At 38.5% G+C, this 20,242-nt stretch overlaps 1 protein-coding gene across 1 annotated transcript in view; it reads left to right on the forward strand.

The window, feature by feature from the left end:
- LOC105441812 (E3 ubiquitin-protein ligase MIB2-like) overlaps positions 1-19,789 on the forward strand; it is a 39,895-nt gene extending 20,106 nt beyond the window's left edge. Inside the window, exons 4-13 of the mRNA XM_030987266.1 lie at positions 3,987-4,135; positions 4,823-4,979; positions 9,302-9,456; positions 10,702-10,828; positions 12,111-12,323; positions 12,918-13,093; positions 14,333-14,514; positions 15,207-15,295; positions 17,505-17,601; positions 19,237-19,789. Coding sequence (XP_030843126.1) covers positions 3,987-4,135; positions 4,823-4,979; positions 9,302-9,456; positions 10,702-10,828; positions 12,111-12,323; positions 12,918-13,093; positions 14,333-14,514; positions 15,207-15,295; positions 17,505-17,601; positions 19,237-19,484 — 1,593 coding nt within the window. The 3' untranslated portion in view covers positions 19,485-19,789. The remainder of the gene's footprint in view (positions 1-3,986; positions 4,136-4,822; positions 4,980-9,301; positions 9,457-10,701; positions 10,829-12,110; positions 12,324-12,917; positions 13,094-14,332; positions 14,515-15,206; positions 15,296-17,504; positions 17,602-19,236) is intronic.
- The last annotated feature ends 453 nt before the right edge of the window (positions 19,790-20,242 follow it).

Consider the following 20,242-nt stretch of genomic DNA (forward strand, 5'->3'; position numbering starts at 1 on the left):
GATCAATAATCCGTTTGAGTCACGAGATCATCACCGCGGAACTTATGGCAACTTTGACTACCATTTAAAAAGGTGTTTTAAAACACTTAATAATTACTAATTTTCACACCTACATATCACGTTTTCACAGCTTAGATTAGTAATCAGCTTGAGCCACGTGATCTTAACCAAGAAATTTTATGGTAACTTTGAAACCTTTTAAAGAGGTGTGTAAGACACCTCAGAATTACTAGTTGAATATAACCAGAGATTCACGGACAGAACAATAAGACGATTAGCCGGTGTAAGTAACGTGAATATTACCATCAACTTTAGATAACCTGTGAAACCAATCAATAAAGGTGCTTACAAGACCAAATAATTACGTATTTATCGCCACCATCGGTTAACTGACAAAAAACTCGTTGCTTGGTCAAGTGGTTATTTGGTCATAAACACTTGATTTACAGAGGTAAGTGGAATCACGTTACTCCAGTCGCGTGATAAACTGGTGGATTTTAGGTTAGATGAAATCGTGAACAGGAGTACCTTTTTTGTTTAAATGAAGGCACGTGTCGATAACGTTTAAATCTAGTTCAAAAGGCACTATACTTTAAAATCACTTAAAATACACTCCCAAAAGAGGTTACTTTTTAGTGTTCTGTTTATTGGGATACCTCTTTAATATCTGATCTTGATATTCTCACAGATCCCTTTTTGTCTATTGATCTACCTTTGGATTTCATAATCATATAGTTTGTTTTCTGTAGGTTAATTGTGACTTCATTTGCATTACACCATTCCTGCACCTTCATTAAATTTTCACTTACAATTTCTAAATCAATTTCTTTTTGTCTAGGATTAAAAGTATTATAAAGATTTGAGTCATCAGCAAATAATCTGAAATTGAAAAAGTTTGTGGAGTTAGGTAAGTCATTTATATATAGTAAAAAAAAATGTTGGTCCAAGAACGGAGCCTTGAGGGACACCACATGTTATATTCAATTTCAAAGACATTTTGTCTTTATATTGTATAAACTGTGATCGTTTACACAAATAATCTTCAAACCATTGCAAGGCTAACCCACGTATTCCATAGTGTGACATTTTTTTGAGGAGAATGCTGTGGTTTATATTATCAAATGCCTTTTGACAGTCAATAAAGATGCCAACTGTTGTTCTACCCTCATCAAAGTATTTCAATAGTGTATTTGCAAGATTAATCAAAGATAACTTAGTGCTATTCTTACGGAAACCATACTGGTGTTGAAACAAGATATTGTTTGCTTCCAAATAGTCGATTACACGACTATTTATTATTTTCTCAAAGATTTTACCCAGTATAGGTAAAACTGAAATAGGTCTGTAATTACCAGCTAGATCTTTTTGCCCCTTTTTATAAATAGGTTTCACTTTTGCTACTTTCAGTGCGTCTGGAAATTTACCTCTTTCTATATGGAAAGATTGAAAATATATGTTAATGAGCTTGAAATGTATAGGGCAGCATCCCTCAACAATCTTGCCGGCAAATTATCATAGCCACATGCTTTTTTTGTATCTAAAGTCTGTAAGTGGCATTTCAATTCATTCTCTGTTATTGGTTTTAAAAATAGTGATTTTTCTGTTCTATATCCTAAATATTCTGTAAAGTCTGAATTCACAGGTGGTATTTCCTTTGCCAGCTTTGGACCTATGTTTACAAAAAAGTTGTTAAATTCGTTAGCTATTTCATTGTCAGAAGTTATCACTCTATTTTCTCCACCACCTGAGCTTAATAATTTCTCTACATTCGTCACTTTATTTTTGACATTTACACCACTCAACAACTCGTTAATTGTTCTCCACGTTTTACGACTATCATTCTTATTAATGAAGAAGAGGTTACTATAATATTGTCTCTTTGCATTTTGTAGAACTGTGGTTAGAACATTTCTATACCTCTTGTATTCTTCCTCGTCTTTCTGTTGGAAATTTGATGCCTTTAGTTTAGAATACAACTTGTGCTTCTTCTTGACTGATTTTAAAATAGCATTAGTCATCCATGGTTTTCTCCCAGCATTTTCCCCCTTTTTTAGGTTCTTCGAAGTTGATGATGTAATTGGTGCATGCTTGTCACAGACTTGCGTAAACAAGTCGTAAAATACAGAGTACGACTTTTGTACAACCACTTACATTTTTCCAATCAATTTTACCTAGATCATCATGGAATTTATTAATATCATAATTTCTGAAGGTACGAAACACAGACTTTTTGTGGCTTGTTTTACTTGCCTTTCTAAGATGCTCAAATGCAACAAAGATAGGGAAATGATCTGATATATCAGTTTCTATAACTCCAGCATGAATAGAAGAAATTGTTGCATTAGTGTACACATGGTCAATAAGAGAGGAAGTTGTTTTAGTTACTCTTGTTGGTGAAGTGATTAGTTGCTGCATACCCAAACATTGTAAAGAAGTTAAAAATTGTTCTGCTTTCATATCTATTCCTTCCTTGTGTAGTACATTAATGTTAAAATCTCCAAGTAAAACTACATTTGATTTATCAATTTTCAATCTTTCTAATGTTACCAGCAAGGAGTTTTGAAATTGATCAATATCAGTATTGGGCTTACGATAAATAATACCTACAGTAATTTTCCTACCATTCAGGTCAGTTTCTAACCAGAGACTTTCTGTGTGAGTGACTTCATGGTCAAGAATAACATATTTTAATGAAGAGTGAATGTAAGCTCCAACTCCTCCACCCCTTGTGCCACCTGTTCTACACTTTACCTCAAGGACATAATCATTTAAACCTAAAATACCTTTGTTTGAAACATTCCACACTTCTGATAAGGCAATTATATCAAATTTTGTTTTTAATGTATCTTCATATAACAAATTTAGATTATCAAAGTTCTTATTAAGAGATCTGATATTAACATGTGAAATACAGAATGAATGTAACATTTGCTCTGATAATGTATTATCAAATAAATGAGGGCTAACATTATGTGATTGAATTACAGATGTCTCATTTTGTTCCATTTAAATAATAAAACATTTGTTGCTCATCATATTTATAAGTCATTTACATTATAGAGTGTTTAAAATCTTCATATTTGATGTCATTTAGCCCAACATCAAACAAGTCATCAGGTGTTTTGATGACTTTGAAGGAGTCATCCTGCATTTTGCAAACGATATTCCCATTTTTTGTGGAAATATTTTTAACAAGTGGAGAGTTTTTTGCGCTTCTCAGCACAGCATATCGCAGGGGGTAAGATCATCGTTAACAAAAAACGCCCTTGTAGGAAGTTTTTCCCTTCAAAGCATACTTCCGCTGGTATATTTCGTCCCTCTTTCGCCGAGATATGAGCCGAACTATCGTTTGGCGAGCTCCTCCTCCTCCCACTCTTGGCTTTCCAACCCGATAGCATGTAGAAATGTCATCTGGGGTGATGTTCACTCCAACCTCTTCTGCCAGCTGACAAACTTTGCCCATCAAGGCCTCTTCTGATTCACCTGCATTTTCTTCTGTCTCCACTTGTCCTACCTGCCCCTCTGTGAGTCCTATGATACGAAGGTTTTCCCTCCGCATCTGCTGGTCAACTTCATCCCTCGCAAGGGAAGTGTTAATATGAACCTTGTATTGATGTCAAATACAATTTAACTCTAAGTACATGTACATCCAAAGACCATAATATTACAGCTATATTCTAAAGCTGGCTCCCATCTTTGTTTTGGCAAATGAGGATAGGGAGTTAACCTTGTCACTTTACAAAACACAAAACAGGTGTTCTATTTTTAAAATGTAAAATCAGAGAAACTTTAGCTTCTCGATGTAATAACTGACTCAACTAAAAATTTATTTCCTCATGTATTTTTAATTGTTTCTCTATATTACTCAGTATCCAATTCAACAGCAATACAAATCACTTAGATATATTATCAATATGAGTTTCCAATTCATGTGCCTAGGACCCAACATGTATTATGATTTCCCTTTATGCTCTCTTCATCCTCAGGTGAACAAAGAGGTGGGACACAAGACTGCGATTCATCTTGCCTGCAGTTCTGGTCAGCTCGAGGTCATCAAGTATCTCATCAGCAAGAATGCTTTGATAGAGGCCAAAGATGAGACGGGATTCCGTCCGCTCCACTGCGCTGTAATATCGTAAGTATATTAAGCTTTTGTAGAGGTGTTGATTGAATGGTTTGTGGCTCGAGTCGAACCACGGCGCCAATTTTCTTTGGCAAGACATTAATCTACATTTGCCACTCTCCACCCAGGTGTGAAATGGGTACCGGTAGGAAGGAATTCCTTGAATGCTGTGAGAACCCAAAATTGGTAGCCTAGCAGAGCTAGGATAATATTGGAGTGCCTTGAGCACCTTGCGCAGTGGATATTTGCGCTATAGAAATGTCCAATATTATTATTACTTTTATTATGCCTCCGTTACGAAGTAGCCGGAGGCATTATGTTTTCGGGTTGAAAGAAAGATAATTAAAACTAAAATGAGAGTGCAAACTTAAGCCGTAGAAGCACTAAAAGTGGGAGTAGACTGAATCACATATTTTGTGAGAAAGGTTTTCAGTTGCAATGCCCTTTACATTGATTTTTCCTGATAAAACATTGTACTGTGACATATAGGTTAATTATTCATGACCCAGTTTTAAATGGTCAGAAACATGACAAGTTTTCTTTTTTTAGATACCATATCAATATCTGGGCAGTTCAAACTGCTTATGGTACTTAGAGAATTTGTTTAGACATGAATTGATAATAAATGATGGAATAATACATGCCTATGAGTATAGACTGTTCCTTCTGAATCTCATTCAACTGTTATTGAATATGTAGGGAGAAGCTGAAGGTGGTGGAGTATCTATTGAACCAAGGAGCCTACCCTAGTTCAGTGAGTGAAGAAAGGATGAGTCCTCTACATCTGGCTGCTACCAAGGGTTTCACAGATTGTGTTGCAATCCTCCTCAAACATGGATGCAATGTCAACATTCAGGTACAGTAAGAATGAATATTTATTACAGGATCACACTTATTGGTTGTCCTTACTCAAGGTCTTTACATTCAGTCTCTCTCTTCTCTTCATCCGTCTTTCCTGTTCTTTTCCTTACTTTTTTAATTTCTATTTTGACCTTTTATCAGTACCCTTTTTATGCCTCCGCTACAACGTAGCCAGAAGGCATTATGTTTTCTGGTTGTCCGTTCGTACGTCCCGTTCTTGTGATCGCGCTGTCTCAAGAACCGATTGATGGATTCCTGCCAAACTTGGGGCATGTATGTATCTTCCAGAGCTAATGAACTGATTAGTTTTTGGGTTCACGAGGTCACGAGGTCAATAGTGAAATATATTCTGAGAACCTGTTAATGGATTACAATCAAACTTGAATATTAAAAATTGCTTCTGTTTGGTTTGTATATCGCTCTGGCTGAGGCATCATTTTCGACTGCGTGCAGTCGAAGTTCCATCTACATTTCTTAATAACTTAAAAAATTGCTTTTTCTTCTTTTTTTTTTCCCTCTGGACGGAAAATTAGACTACCGTAATAAACAGTGTATTAACCGCACCTTTTTGCCGCCGAAAAAAATTCAAAGTCGGGGTGTGGTTTATACACGGTGCACCAAAAAAAAAAAATAATAATCGACTTGCGCCAAAGTTGCTTATGTGATGTTTGAATAAAACAATTTGGATTTGGGTATTAATTTGGTCTTTGCAGATCCAAATAACATCCCTAACAAAATTAATCATGCCACACATATTAAAAATTGAATATAAAATATCAACGAACATTTGTGCGCGTGTGTGGGTGGTGTGACTTTGCCTTTTGCAAAAAGCATATGCAATGCATTTCATTTGATACATTTAATTCATTCTCTCACTCCACTAATCCCAACATAATACATACTGTACACATCACTTTGGCGCAAGTCAATTTTTGCACTCTCGCAAACAATGCCTCGTGTTCATCCAAGCGTGAACACATACAACACAAAAGTGATACCAAATGATTTGAGATGAAACACTCTTTCATAAGATGTATAATAATTTACTGTTCATAGATGAATTTTAAAATAATTAGCAATTTTCTAGGTGTAAACTTTTTTTTGACTCACACGGTAGTACAGTCAGCAATCTATCTAAGACCCCTGTTACAGTGAGCAAAAGGCCGGGCCAGGCCTCGCACTGTAAACGCGCAAAAGGCGAAATGCGAGGCCAAACTGGCCACGCATTTGGCCCTGCTGTGGAGGTAGTTTCGGCCGCGGCCTGGCCCCGCAATTTTTCACTGTAAAAGTACGCAGGGCCAGGCCGCGTCCTGGCCCGGCTTTTTCTCACTGTAAACGCACCAAATGTGCGGCCAATTGCGGGGCCAACTGTTACCCTGTAAATTTGTGCATTTACAGTACTAGGCCAGGCCGTGGCAATTTTCTCACTGTAAACGGGGTCTAACTGGTTCCACTCTTTAATACATGTGATTGAAAGGAATTCAGTGCAACATTTGTCCTTACATGAGGTTAAGGCTTTTTCTCGCGGTTGTCTTTGGCATCTTCAACGGGTTTCAGTTGAGTTCACCACTCAACAGAAAGGTTTCGGTCACATGTAAGCTTTTTGCACCAAGCCCTTGCAGCCTCTGATGCGGTGAGGCGTGGTCTAGTGGTGACCATGCTGAGCCTATTTAGCTGAACCTTCCAGCTTTAGTAAGGCCCTTGAGCAAGCTTCGTCACTCGACGCTTCGGCGGGGGCTAAGACGTTTGTATTTTATGTGGTTTCTAATGAGTGATTGAATTGAATTGAATTGATTTTTAGCCTTCTGATTTCCAGTCCCGACTGTGACTTAGACGGAGAGAGCTGAGGTGATTTTTAGACCTCAGTCTGCCTTTTCTCAAGCCGTTCAGACTGGGCTTCTCGCTGGTGGGCGACAGGGTTTACCCTGGTCCCATATGTCTGGTCTGAAGGACAGTTACACTTGTCGGGTGTAACCCGGTACCCGTTTTAGTTTGGGACCTTCTTGCCAAGCTTGAACTTTGAGAGGCTCTGTTCTGTGGTGGGAATTTCTCCTTTGGATTTTCGCCTGTTGGTGATGGCTAAGCTCTCTTCTCCAGCTTCTTTTGATACTCCTCCAAGAGAAGAGTGGGTAGTTTGATCGGGACTCACTCTTCCTGCGTTCTGGTTTTTCCAGGTTACGGTTCTGTCTGGGATCCTTTCTCGCTGTTGGCTTCGCCATCTGTGATTGGTTCTCGTTGAAGCTAAGCCCTGGGACTGACCAGTCCTTGAGGGCTGTTGTGCCGCCTTTTTTTTTGGGGGGGGGGGAATTATCTCTTGGACACAATGCCCCAGCTAACTTTGAGGATAATCAGAGTACGTCGCTGCTGTTTGGGGTTTCTGTCCCTTTTGCTGCGAACATCTGTTTCCCCCTCCCGCTTAGGCCGAACCTGTTGTCCCAGCCTCTGTCGGGAATTCTTCGTCATCGTCCCGCGGTGCATGCTCTCTCTGACTGCCGGGCCGGTGTCGGGGAGGACGCTATGACTTCTGGACTCTCAGAGAGCCTCTCAGTTTATAGTCCAGAGTCGTAGGGATTCCACTAGGGCCCTTTACAACTGTCATTTGGAGCCCTTTTCCATTTGGTGTGAAGACCTCGGGGTCTCACCCGTAAGACTTTGGTAGGTGTGATAGCGGAATTTTTGATTTACTTGTTTGACAAGGGTAGAGCCCTTTCCACTTTTCGTGGTTACCGTTTGGCCTTTGCCACCGCTCATGTCTGGTTTCCGGACGGCTTAGTGGTTTCTATCTCCCATTTCTTCAACAAGTTACTGCGTTCCTTTTTTCTGCAGCGGCCATCTATCCCAAAGCTGGCTCCTGCTTGGAGCCTGCCAAAGGTTTTGGAGACCTTGGCTAAGCCTCCTTTTCAGCCTATGACTAAGGCGTCAGTTCTGATTTTTCTGGCTTCTTATAAAGCGCACATGTCTGTCACGTTTTGACGCTCCTGGCGCTGCCTTGATTATTACCTTGGCTTTAGCAAGGCGGCCATTACGGCGCTCTAGCATTTCAAGGAATTAATTCCTGCCAGGTACCCATTCACATCACCTGGGTTGAGCGTGGCAAATGTAGATCAATGTCTTGCCAAAGGACATTAGTGCCACGGCGGGACTCGAACCGTGGACCTTGTCATCGACTTGACCACGACATCAAGACCCAAGACAATGTGTGAACACTTTGTATTAGCATTTGGTACTGTAATTATATTAATAAGATACCTATGCAAATTCTGGTGAGAATGTTTCAGTCCTTGTAATGAAAAGAGAGAGAAAAACTATGAAGAAGAAGTTTCATTATACTGTGTGATTCAAAAAATGATGTTTACAACTAGTAAATTAAAATACATCATATGAAAGAGTCTTTTATCCCAAATCTTTTGGTACCATTTTTGTTTGGTATCTGTTCACGCTTGGATGAACAGGAGAAATTGTTTGCTAGAGCGCAATAATTGACTTGCGCCAAAGTGATGCCTACAGTATACACAAATAACGCTCGGCCCAGAGTGCAATAGTGGTGAATGCAGTAGGCGCAAGGTTTCTTTAGATTGGTGCCGCTCTGTGCAACGAGCCGCTTGTGGCGAGTTCACAGTGAGCACCATCTGAAGAAAACGAGCGTACACTGCATTCACATTTCGCACAACAGGGTCAAGTGCGTTATTTGTTTTTATAAAATAGCGACACAAAAACAAAAGTTTAGATCTAAAGTATTAAGTTAGAGTCTACGAGAGTTAGATCTAGAGTTATGTTGGTTCTAGACTAAGACTAGAGTAAAAGACCTTGCAGGCTTACCAAAAGTTCATGGGATTCATTGCCTTGAGTAAAAATAAAATCCAAAGGGGGTCTAGAGATGAGTCTACATCAGACAGCTGAAATTCCTGGCTTCATTATAAAATCCCAAAGTCAAAACAGGCCTAAATCCAAGGCAAAATAAAGTAAAATGAAAATTTGCTTTCTAATAATACCCCGGCCCGCTCTATATAGCTAAGCTACGCGTACGCGCGCTGCGCTGGGATGGATCATGGAGCGTACAATACTTACCTACGCGTACAATTACAATGCACTCAGAAAAGGGTTTACTATACGTACGCGCGCGATGGATGTCCATGGTAACGCGTAATAGAACTTTTTTTGCGTTTTATTCTGCAAAATCATGCTTGCATTAAAAATTTGTACATTTGTTATTTGGATCTGCAAAGACCGAATTAATACCCAAATCTTGTTCGTATTCGTACTCTTTTGCTGTGCATGCAGTATAGCTCATATGGATTGCTTTTCATTCTCTCTCAGAATGTGAGTGGCAATGTGGCTCTTCATTTTGCCATTGTAGGAGAAAGCCAGGAATGCCAGAAGCTTCTCATCCAATCCCCAATGATTGATCTGGCGCTGAGGAACTTAGATGGATACAATGCTCTTCACTTTGCTGCTCTCAGGAACTCAGAGTTGTGAGTTGTGATAACAGTATCCTGTTTAGCTAAGATACCTATTACATGTAAATTGTATTCTTCCCTCGTCCATTAACCCTCAATGTTGAGTACTTTGTAGTTGTTGTTGAAAAAAAAGAAGAAAACCTGATTTTAGCAAGTCCAATAACATTGACCCAACATCAATTTGCTGAACCTTGTTAACAAGTAACTTGATTTTAATCATTGTCCGATATTGGCACGATGTCGGCCCAACGTCAGCTTTGTGATGTCATAACTTGGTCAATAAATGTTTCAATCAGATTTACACAGTTTACTGCCAAGTATAATAATTGTAGTAAGATGCAATTGATATCAATAATAATTACGAGGATGATGATGATGATGGTGATAATAATATAATGCACTTCTATTGCGCCATCTTTTTAGTAGACTATTCCGAGGCGCATTATGAAATTAAAAAGTCGAAAGAAGACAGGATAGAACATAATGATGATGATGATGATTGATGATGATGATGATGATGATGATGATGGTGATGAGGATGATGATTTGATGATGGTGATGAGGATGATTGATGATGATGATGATAATGATGAAGATGATGATGATGGTGATGGAGATGATTATGATGAATCATGATGATGATGATGATAATGATGATGAGGATGATGATGATGATGATGATGATGATGAGGATGATGATGATGATGATGATGATGATGATGGTGATGAAGATGATGATTATTGATGATTGATAATAATGACGATGAGACATGATGATGATGATGGTGAGGATGATTATGATGATTCATGATGATGATGAAGATGATAATGATGATGATGATGATCATGATGACGATGAGGATGATGATGATGATGATGATGATGGTGATGAAGATGATGATTATTGATGATTGATGATAATGATGATAAGGATGATAATGATGATGAGGATGATGGTGATGGTGAGGATGATAATGATGATTGATGATGATTGATGAGGATGATGATGATGATGATGATGATGAGGTTGAAGATGATGATGAGTAGGATGGTGATGATGAGAATGAAGATGATGATGATGATGATTGATGATCATGACGATGATGATGATGATGATGATTGAGGATGATGATGGTGATGATGATGGTGATGAAGATGATGATGATGATTGGTGATGATTGATGATGATTGATGATGATGATTGATGACGATGATGATGATGATTAAAGTAATGATAGTTTTAATTCTGCTCCTTTCCAGCGCTGTGAATATGATCTTGGATAAGATGCCTGTCCTTGCCTTAAACAGACAAAAAGATGGCATCACATGTCTTCATATTGCAGCATTTGTCAATAATCCTACCATTGCAAGGATTCTTATTGAAAAGGTATGCATAAAAGGAACGGCCGGTTTCTTGATTTCATCCCAATTTATATTATTATGATTACCCATTTGCAGGCCAAACAAGTGAAAAGGATAAATTCCAATGGCATTTGAAAGACAATACTTATTTAGAACTTCCCACAAAACGAAAGGGCTTGAAAATGGCTTTTAGTGGGAAAATAACGACCATTAGTTGTTGAATCAACGTAAGTGATTGCTTTCTTTCTTTCTTGATTTGATTTTGTTTGGCAAGAGTTGACTATTTTTTCCACACTCTATTTTGTGAATTATTTATACATTTACATATGTACAATTACATGTCATAAATGACTTTTTTTTAAAGATTCTTTTTCCTTCCATCCCTTTTCTTTCTGCTTATTTTCTTTTATATTATTGTTTTTTTAGAGAAAATTATATAAATTAATTAATTTGGAAAGAGAGACGGCCGGCTTGTTTACGCGTGCGCATATGCGCTCAAATATCAGATTCAATAAGTTTAATTTTTGCCATTACAAGTAGTGGAATATTGATGTAGACCAATGCTCATGTAATTGTTTACAGCTCATTTTATGTATGTTATTACCAAAGAAAAAAATGTCGATCAGTCACTCAAAATTGTCTGACAATGAAGTTTAGAAGGTAAACAGGTTTCTTTGCATAATTTGAATACTAGGACACTGCTGATGTTTAAATTTCACAGATAGGACATACATGACATATTCATAATTCCTGCAAAGTTCTACAGAATTTGATGTTGGCTGCCAAAGGGACATACCCGTAGTATCTTTAACTCATCTACTTTAACATAGAGTTAACACCCTTCTGGCTCTGAACACACTATGATCAATTTTGTAAAGATTACTCAATAGTTGTTTGTGAGCTATAAATATTTACTTTAATCTCTTCATAATGTTAACTTATTCAATACAACCAATACACATAACATTTGCGGTTCTAGGACACCTACCCCCGGACAACTAACCCTGGATAATCACCCATAGGATAACCACCCTTTAGGACAACTACCCCCGGACAACTACCCCCTAGGACAACTACCCCCGGACAACTACCCCCTAGGACAACTACTGGCCTAAAACAACTACCCCCCAGACAAGGACAATACCCCGGACAACTACCCCCCAGACAACTTCCCCTATGAAATGTAGGTATATTCATATTTTTCTTAGATATGTATTGTTCCATAATAGAGAAACATTGCATTAATATATTTCCCAGGGATCTGTGGATATGAAGTATCAATTTAGTTCGTTCTTAATATCTTGAAGGGAAGATGCACAATTGATTCTAACACAAACAGTGATACAACCCCTCTGTATCTGGCTGTGCAATGGGGTGCCACTGAGACAGTCGAGGTGTTGGTAACACACGGTGCAAACATCAACCAAAAAAAAACATCAGGCTGGACATGTATGCATGCCATTCTTCAGCAGCTGACGGACCCAGAGCATGAGGTGGAGGATTCTCTCACTCTGAGAAAGGTAAGTTAGCTCATCAGACCTGTTGTGATGGTGATGAGGATGGGAGTGGGGAGGGGGAGGGGGAGGAGGAGGAGGAGGAGGAGGAGGAGGGGAGGAGGAGGAGGAGGAGGAGGAGGGGGAGGAGGGGGGGGGAGGAGGAGGAGGAGGATTCTCTCACCCTGAGAAAGGTAAATTAGCTCATCAGACCTGTTGTGATGGTGATGAGGATGGGAGTGGGGAGGGGAGGGAGGAGGAGGAGGAGGAGGAGGAGGAGGAGGAGGAGGAGGAGGAGGGGGAGGAGGAGGGGGGAGGAGGAGGGGGGGAGGGGGGAGGAGAGGGGGCGGGGGAGGAGAGGGGGCGGGGGAGGTCTAGAAGAGGAGGAAGACTATGATGGTGAGGCTGATGATGGTTGTGATGATGGTACTGAAGTCCATGCATGCAATCCTGAAGTTGTACGATTCTGAGCATGAGCACCCTAGTATACAGACAAAGACCTGAGGCAATTTGTTGTAACGGTGGTGATGATTATGATGATGATGTTTAACTGTGTCCGCAAAGTTCACCTAATGCTCGTTATCTGAGAAATGCATTTTCAGTGTTTTTGCCCTTTTCTAGATTCGTGCTTCCATGAGGGAGATAGGAGTGCTGTCACCTGGGGGCGCCCTTGCCTGTTATCTTGTCAGAAACGGAGGGAAACTGGACATCCTTGACAGGGATGGAAAAAAACCAATAGATTATGTTGTGGATCCCAAACTCAAAGAATGTCTGCAGAAATGTCTAGAAATCTATAGGTTAGAACAATGTACATTCTTATTATTGGTCTTCTTTATAGGCAAGGATAATATGTATTTGGTAATATTATATATTTATTTATTTATTCATTATTTGTCATAGTGGATTTTATATTAAATACTAATTATAATCATCAACTCATGTGAAGTCTGTAACTTTTTAAGATAAAGACCAGTTATATGGTCATGAGATTACATTGTGAAAGAAACGTTGTGGAATCAATCAGAAAAGGTTGATCATCTGGCATATAAGTATTGGTGGGTACTGCAAGGTTCTGGAATCATCAAAATGATAAGAAATTTAGCCCAGTCTTGGTAAAGTTACAAGCACTGTACACAAAAAATGTATATTGGACTATGCGACATGTGCGCGACACGTGCCCGATATCTATCAGGTCCAAATAGATATAAGAATTTATCAAATATATCAATTAGTAGGCGGTTTCTCGGCAAAATTTATATCATCATGTATTAGTCAAAACATATTCTTTCGCATGATTGGTAATAAGAGCTTCCATTTCATTTTTTGAGAGGGGGTGTTTCCAAAACTTGTCTTTACCTTTAAAGTGACTCAGATTTCAGATTCTGAAACAAAATCCTGGATTTAGCTCATGCTGCAATCATAATTATAAACCTTTAGGTCAGTCGATCAGGAATCCCATGACTAGCTATTACAAGCCGATCGCCTGTCTGATTTTCAAGATATTTATGATTGGACATCAAAATTTCATATTTCGTCTTCCTAACGGTTTTTATAACAATACAGTCTATTGGGGAAAATCAGTATGGTAAAACCCTTCATTCAAAGATTTCAACTTTTTTGATTGATTGATTTGATTTGATTGATTTTATGATTTTATTTTATTCGTCCACAATGTGGAAATATGCTTTCCACCAGCATAACAATGTTACGAGAAACAGAGTACAATAATATGAACATATGAACAATTAAACAAACAATTTCAGAACAGAAAAGAGGCACTTCATGTTAATTTTGAAGCACAATTTTTTTTAGGGCTTCAATATTACACCATATCACAGACACTGATTACATGTAGGGCCATGCTTCTCAGATTTAACATTGTTAAACGATGCCTTTAAGTAGCTTATTTCTTAACCCACTGCCTACATGGACCAGGTGGTCCCTGCGTTAGGTCCATGGGAATTAGAGAATTCAGTATTTATCGGGTTAACTTTGGCATCCATGTTGAAAACTGAATTTCTTTGATTTCTCCTCAGCCCTCATAGTTCTCCAGCACCTGCCGCCAAGAAAGAAAGAAATCCTCTTCTGTCGATGATCCTTCCCTTCTTGAACAAGCGCAGAGAGGCACGTAAGAGGCCTGCACCAAACCTTGAAGGGCTGATTGAAGTCGAGTACTTCAGAATGGACGGAGAGGTGGAGCTCTCTATCAATCCTTTCAGTGAGTTTACCAGGATTAAGGATACATTCAAGATGAGCATCACATCTTTCTCATGATTTGTGTGAAATAGCAATAATCAACCCCTATTGTGATACCAAGTTTGAATGAAAATGTAGATGTATTGAATACACTATTAGGACTAGGGCATTCAAACAGTACACATCTCTGTATGGGTTGAGATAAGGGTGTAATGCCTCAGTCACACCTTTGCGTATTCGGCTTGCGTATTGCTGCGTATTTATGGCAAGCCGTTTCAACATTTATTCCTATTTCTTGATATCAAGAAGAGAATTCTTGACATCAAGTAATAAAATTCCTGATATCAAGAAATAGGAATAAATGTTAACATGGCTTGCCATATATACACAGCAATACGCAAGCAAATATGCAAAGGTGTGACTGAGGCATAAAGGAGGTATAATTTAGTAGAGCTTTTGTGTGCCTTCTTATTTCACATAATTATGCAGTCATGAGAGGGATGTCGATAAGCTAGCTCTATTTATGGGTTTTCTCTTTCTTTGTACCTCGATCTTTTGTTCTTCAATCTTGCTCTGTATATGTCTTACTCTGTCTCCCTCTGTCCGTCGCTATCCCTCCCTATTTCTCTCTCCCTCCCTCTCTCCCCCTCTCTTTATTCCTTTGCCGGTCTCTCTATTTATATTCTGTTTATCTCTCTAATAACCATCTACCAGAGATAAGTGATGAGCTACCAAAGTCTCCCTTGGATGACCTGGATGCCATCTCATCAGATCAGATGGTGACAGATGAAGATCTCAAGGCAGTAAGTGATCAGCTCCATTAAAAAAAAAACTTGTTATCATACAGTCAAACCTGTCTATAGCAACCACCCAAGAGAAACACAAATATTGCTTGTTGTAGACAGGTAGCCTTCGGCAGCCACTTTGATTTTGAATAATTGATTGACAGCGCTCCACCATGGCTACTTGCAAGGCCTCTCGCACTCCGCCAGTGCGCAAAAGTTCTCAGAGGCTTTTTAAGGGCTCAGTTGGGCAAAAATGAGACAGAGAGCCAATCAATACCGGTATTTATAACAACGTTTATTTTTTGGTTTTCAAAAATTAAACAAAGAGTGGTACGGTTTTTAGTCAAAATAAAATTACGAAATGAGTGAACGTAATTTTCTATCTTTGATTTTGTATGGCATTTTCTTTATAATACCCCCTACACATACACAGATTTTTCTTACCAGTCCTTACGGATCGCACAAATTCGCAGATCTTTCACGAATCCTTACGATTTGGCCACTTTTATGACCGGTTTAAGAGTTATTACGAGCTGTTCGTGGTTTATTACAGATTATTACGAGTTATTACAATGTATTTACGGCAACAGTCCTCAATTTTCTAAGAATTGTCACGGATAACTACCAGCAACTAACGTGTTAGTTACGACCTGTTTACGTCTTGTAACAAAATGTTACTTGTAAGTTACAAGTATTTACGAGTCATTGCGATTTTTAGCCAAAAAATAACAACTGAAATTGAAGTGTTCAAATTTGCAACTTTTATACCTTTCCCCAAATCGTAAACCGTTCGTAAGCATACGTAAAGTATACATATCTATTAATAAAGTATATAAAGTATATCATAAAGGATATTGCTTCACTTTATGGCTGCTGGGACAACAGCACCACTGCCCCTAGAAACAATGTATTAGGTGCGTTATAAATGTGATCTATTATTATTATTATTATAAAGTACTCGTAACTACACGTAAAATGCTCGCAATAACCTGTATCCATCCGTAAAGCCATCGTAAAAATGACCCAAATAAAATCGTAAACAACCCGTAAGCACACGTAACCATCCGTAAACTGCTTGCAATAATCCGTAAATAATCTGTAAACAAATTGTAAACTAACAGTAACAAATCGTTACAAAAATCTGTTGCGAGTCATTTGCGGATTCTTGCGAGCAGTTTACGGATGGTTACGTGTTGTTACGAGCTATTTAAGAGCTATTTACGGACAAATCAATCCGTGGACAATCGTAAGAAGATTTTTGACATGTCAAAAATTTGCCTCTCCTTTCACGGATCATTAAGAGTGTCTACAAGTTGTTGCAAGTTGTGACAAGTTATTTACGGATATCAGCGAGTTATTTACGGATGCTTGCGATTGAATACGAGTTGGCGATCCATAAGGACTTGTAAGAAAAATCTGTGTATGTGAAGGGGGTATAATGCATATCTAAAATTATTTAAAAGAAATAAAAATGAGCGAGCCTGAAAATTTGTTTGACAGACAGGCCCAGCCCACTCATGAGGCTGTGCACGACGAACAAGCGAGTCATTGATTGTGAAGTTCATGAGAAGACGCTGTATTGTTATGTTTTCAATAGGCAAAACCCATAATGAAATGTGCAAGAAACAATATCCTGTCCGTAATTAAATGTAAAGTAAAGTAAGGGTATGAATCATTTATGCGTTAACTGTACATGTATTGTTCGAGATTACACCCTTTCATCTATCTTTCCCCTCCTCTGGCGTGGTTTTGAATGTTTGAGGGCCATTTGACCTGGTGACCCTGCTGCATGGCCTAGCTGCTCCATGGATATTTAGTGCCATACTCTGAACTATAACTGTGTACACATCCTCCAGTCCAAGAACTTCAACGGGGGTGTTTCACAAAGATCCCAAGTCGAACCTAACTCAAAGATGGACTTAAACATTATGGAGAGCCATTTGCAGCCTTAAAATAAAATATATTCAAAAGCAAACATTGAAGTATTTTAGACTTTTCATAAATTCCACATTAAGAACATGAAATCTCCTTGATGATAGAAAATATGTATGATTTGAATCAATATTTTATGCCTTTTAAAATCAATTTTACAAAATAATTTTAAAGATGCTAAGTCTTTCCAAAATTGTTAAGTCCAAATTAGAGATAAGTTCAACTTAGGATCTTTATGAAACACCCCCCTGGACATATTTCTATATTTTCCTCTCCTTTTCAATTCATTGCACAGAATGTAGAGAAGGCAGCTGAGCATGCTTGCAGTGTTTGTGAAGAGCAGATGACTCAACTGATTGGGATCCCATGCCAACATGTACAGACTTGGCCAGGTGAGAATAGCACAGGGAGAATCATGTTGGAGAGAGAGACAGAGATAGAGAGAGAGAGAGAGAGAGAGAGAGAGAGAGAGAGAGAGAGAGAGAGAGAGAGGAGAGAGAGAGGGAGGGAGAGAGGGAGGGAGACATAGACAGACAGACTTGGTCAGATGAGAATAGCACAGGGAGAATCATGATTGAGAGTGAGAGAGACAGCTAGAGGTGGCGGTGATGTGCATATGATTGAAAAGCATTGTCATCTGTCACTGTGGATGATAAATAGGAAGAAAGAGGGAAAATGGAAATCACAAAGAAAGGGAGAGATCGAGGGAAATAGAAGGACACCTTAATTTGTCATCCATTTATGTATATAATCTCTATTGAATTGGTGTTTCATTTTATGAAATATAAAACATATACCATTGGTGTAACTTGGATGTCATGGTAGTCACCTGGCATGCGCCCGCCGACTTTTCCATGCTTTTCAATATGTATAATTATATTCTTGTGATTTTTCGTACCCATTAATGGTGATTTATTATCTCTTGTTATAACTCTTATTTTGGTCTTAATGAATCAACCTCTTGTTTTAAGCTCGGGATCCTCGACGGGCGCGTGCCAGGTTGCTGAACATGTTTTCCAAGTTAACAACAATGGTTGGCATGGTGGCCACCTGGCATGCGCCCGCCGTTATTTCCATGCCTGCATTCAATACACAACACGTACTAGTGCCCATTGAATATGTGGTGATTTCTGATTTAGTAGTTCTTGTAACTGGTCTTGAATGAATCCGCCCTTTATTGTTTAGCTTTTTAGCTCGGGATTCTCGACGGGCGCGTGCAGGGTTGCTGAACTTGTCTCCAAGCTAACAACAATGGTTGGCATGGTAGCCACCTTGCATGCGCCCACCGACTTTACCGACTTTACCTTGCATTTCAACTTGTACTTAGGAGCTGTTTTTTTTTTTGTTTTTTTGTGTGTTCTTTTCCTCTGAGCAGCAGCAGTGCAGCTGCCCTCCCACTACACCTTAATATACCATGTACTTTCTCCCTCTTTCCTTTCTTTTCTAACTCTCACTTACCTTCCTCTAATTCACCTCCTTCTCTCCTTCTCTCTCCTTTTCTTTCTGTTACTCTCCTTTCTTTTCCCCCTTCTTTCTTTTCACTTTCTCTATCTCTTCCTTATGTCTTCTTCCATTTATCCTTATGTTTTATGTCATTCGTATTCTATGTATACATGTTATTCATTTCATACTTTTGTATTCTGTATGCATTTGAATGTTTTGGTATGATTGTACTTATATTGTACATTTGTTATAAGTTATGTAATGTTTATGCAAATGTTTGATTATGTATATGTATCACCTGGAAGGCAAGTTTCTTCATTCTTCAGAAGAAGACAATAAAATTCTATACTATACTATAAGATATTGTGATTTTCTTCATTCCACCTTACAGCGAAAGATTCAATTTTAAGGTTTGTTTATTCAAGATGTTTATTCCTTTTTTGAGCATAGTACTTGAGAGAAAGAGAAAAAAAACCTGATAGTGTATCACTATGATTAATGGACTCACTTTAAACTTATATAAATTGAAATGATATCCTGAGATGTATTTTTGAATTTCCTTTCATCGCCCTCCTCTATACCAGGTGAAGAGGCGAGTGCCTTACCCACTGCCACCACTCAGAGAAAGGAACCAACCAAACGAGTCGTCTCTGTCCTCCGGCGTCAGAACAGCGAGTTTCGCATGGCTCTGGCTTGCACGGTGTGTTTCCAGCGCAAGAAGGGCGTGGTGTTTGAATGCGGTCATAGTACCTGTAAGGAGTGTGCAGAGTTACTGCCCGAGTGCCCCGTCTGCCGTCAACCTGCCTCCAAAGTCATCCCTCTTTACCTCTAAAGATGGATGCATTCTTTTGGGTAAAGTAGTGTATGTTATTGACTGGTTAATTTAGAACATAACATTGGTCATAATTTGCTGCATGAAATCATCAAAAAAGAATCAAAAGCTTTTGCATCCTCTGCCAAAGCATTATCGGGTCATTTTTAGAGGTTTTCACAAGGACTTTTTCATTGTAATAATTTTTTTTTTACTAATGACGCGGTTAGTCAAGCTATTGGTCATAATTTGATGCATGCATTGATGAGAAAGAATCAAAGATTATTCGACCTTAACAAACAAAACTTTAAAAAAAAAAAAAGAGCTGAAAGAAAGAATATGTTAAGTCGGTCAAATAGGCATTCACTTTCTCAAGAGATGGATTTTAATGGAGTACTCCTATCATCTGCCAAGGATAAGGCTGAAAGTTTTAATAAATATTTCATTGGATTACCTATGAAAATCAGTACAGATATTCCTCAAGTACCACAATCTTTTTGTGATTATATGAAACAGTGTGAAGATAATGCATCTATGTTTCTAAAACCAACTTCAAACTCTGAGATTATCAATATTGTGTCATCTTTGAAACCATCTAAATCTAGTGGTTCAGATGATATTTCACCTAGAATTATAAAGGAGTACATTCACCTTTTTATTGATCCCTTACGTTAAATCATTCATATGTCTTTATCTCAAGGAGTTGTTCCTGATAAACTCAAGGTAGCCAAAGTGGTACCAGTGTATAAAAAATCTGACCGTAAAAATGTCATTAATTA

The sequence above is a fragment of the Strongylocentrotus purpuratus genome, unplaced genomic scaffold (genome assembly GCF_000002235.5).
Source record: "Strongylocentrotus purpuratus isolate Spur 01 unplaced genomic scaffold, Spur_5.0 spur5_scaffold_16, whole genome shotgun sequence".
NCBI classification, from domain to species: domain Eukaryota; kingdom Metazoa; phylum Echinodermata; class Echinoidea; order Camarodonta; family Strongylocentrotidae; genus Strongylocentrotus; species Strongylocentrotus purpuratus.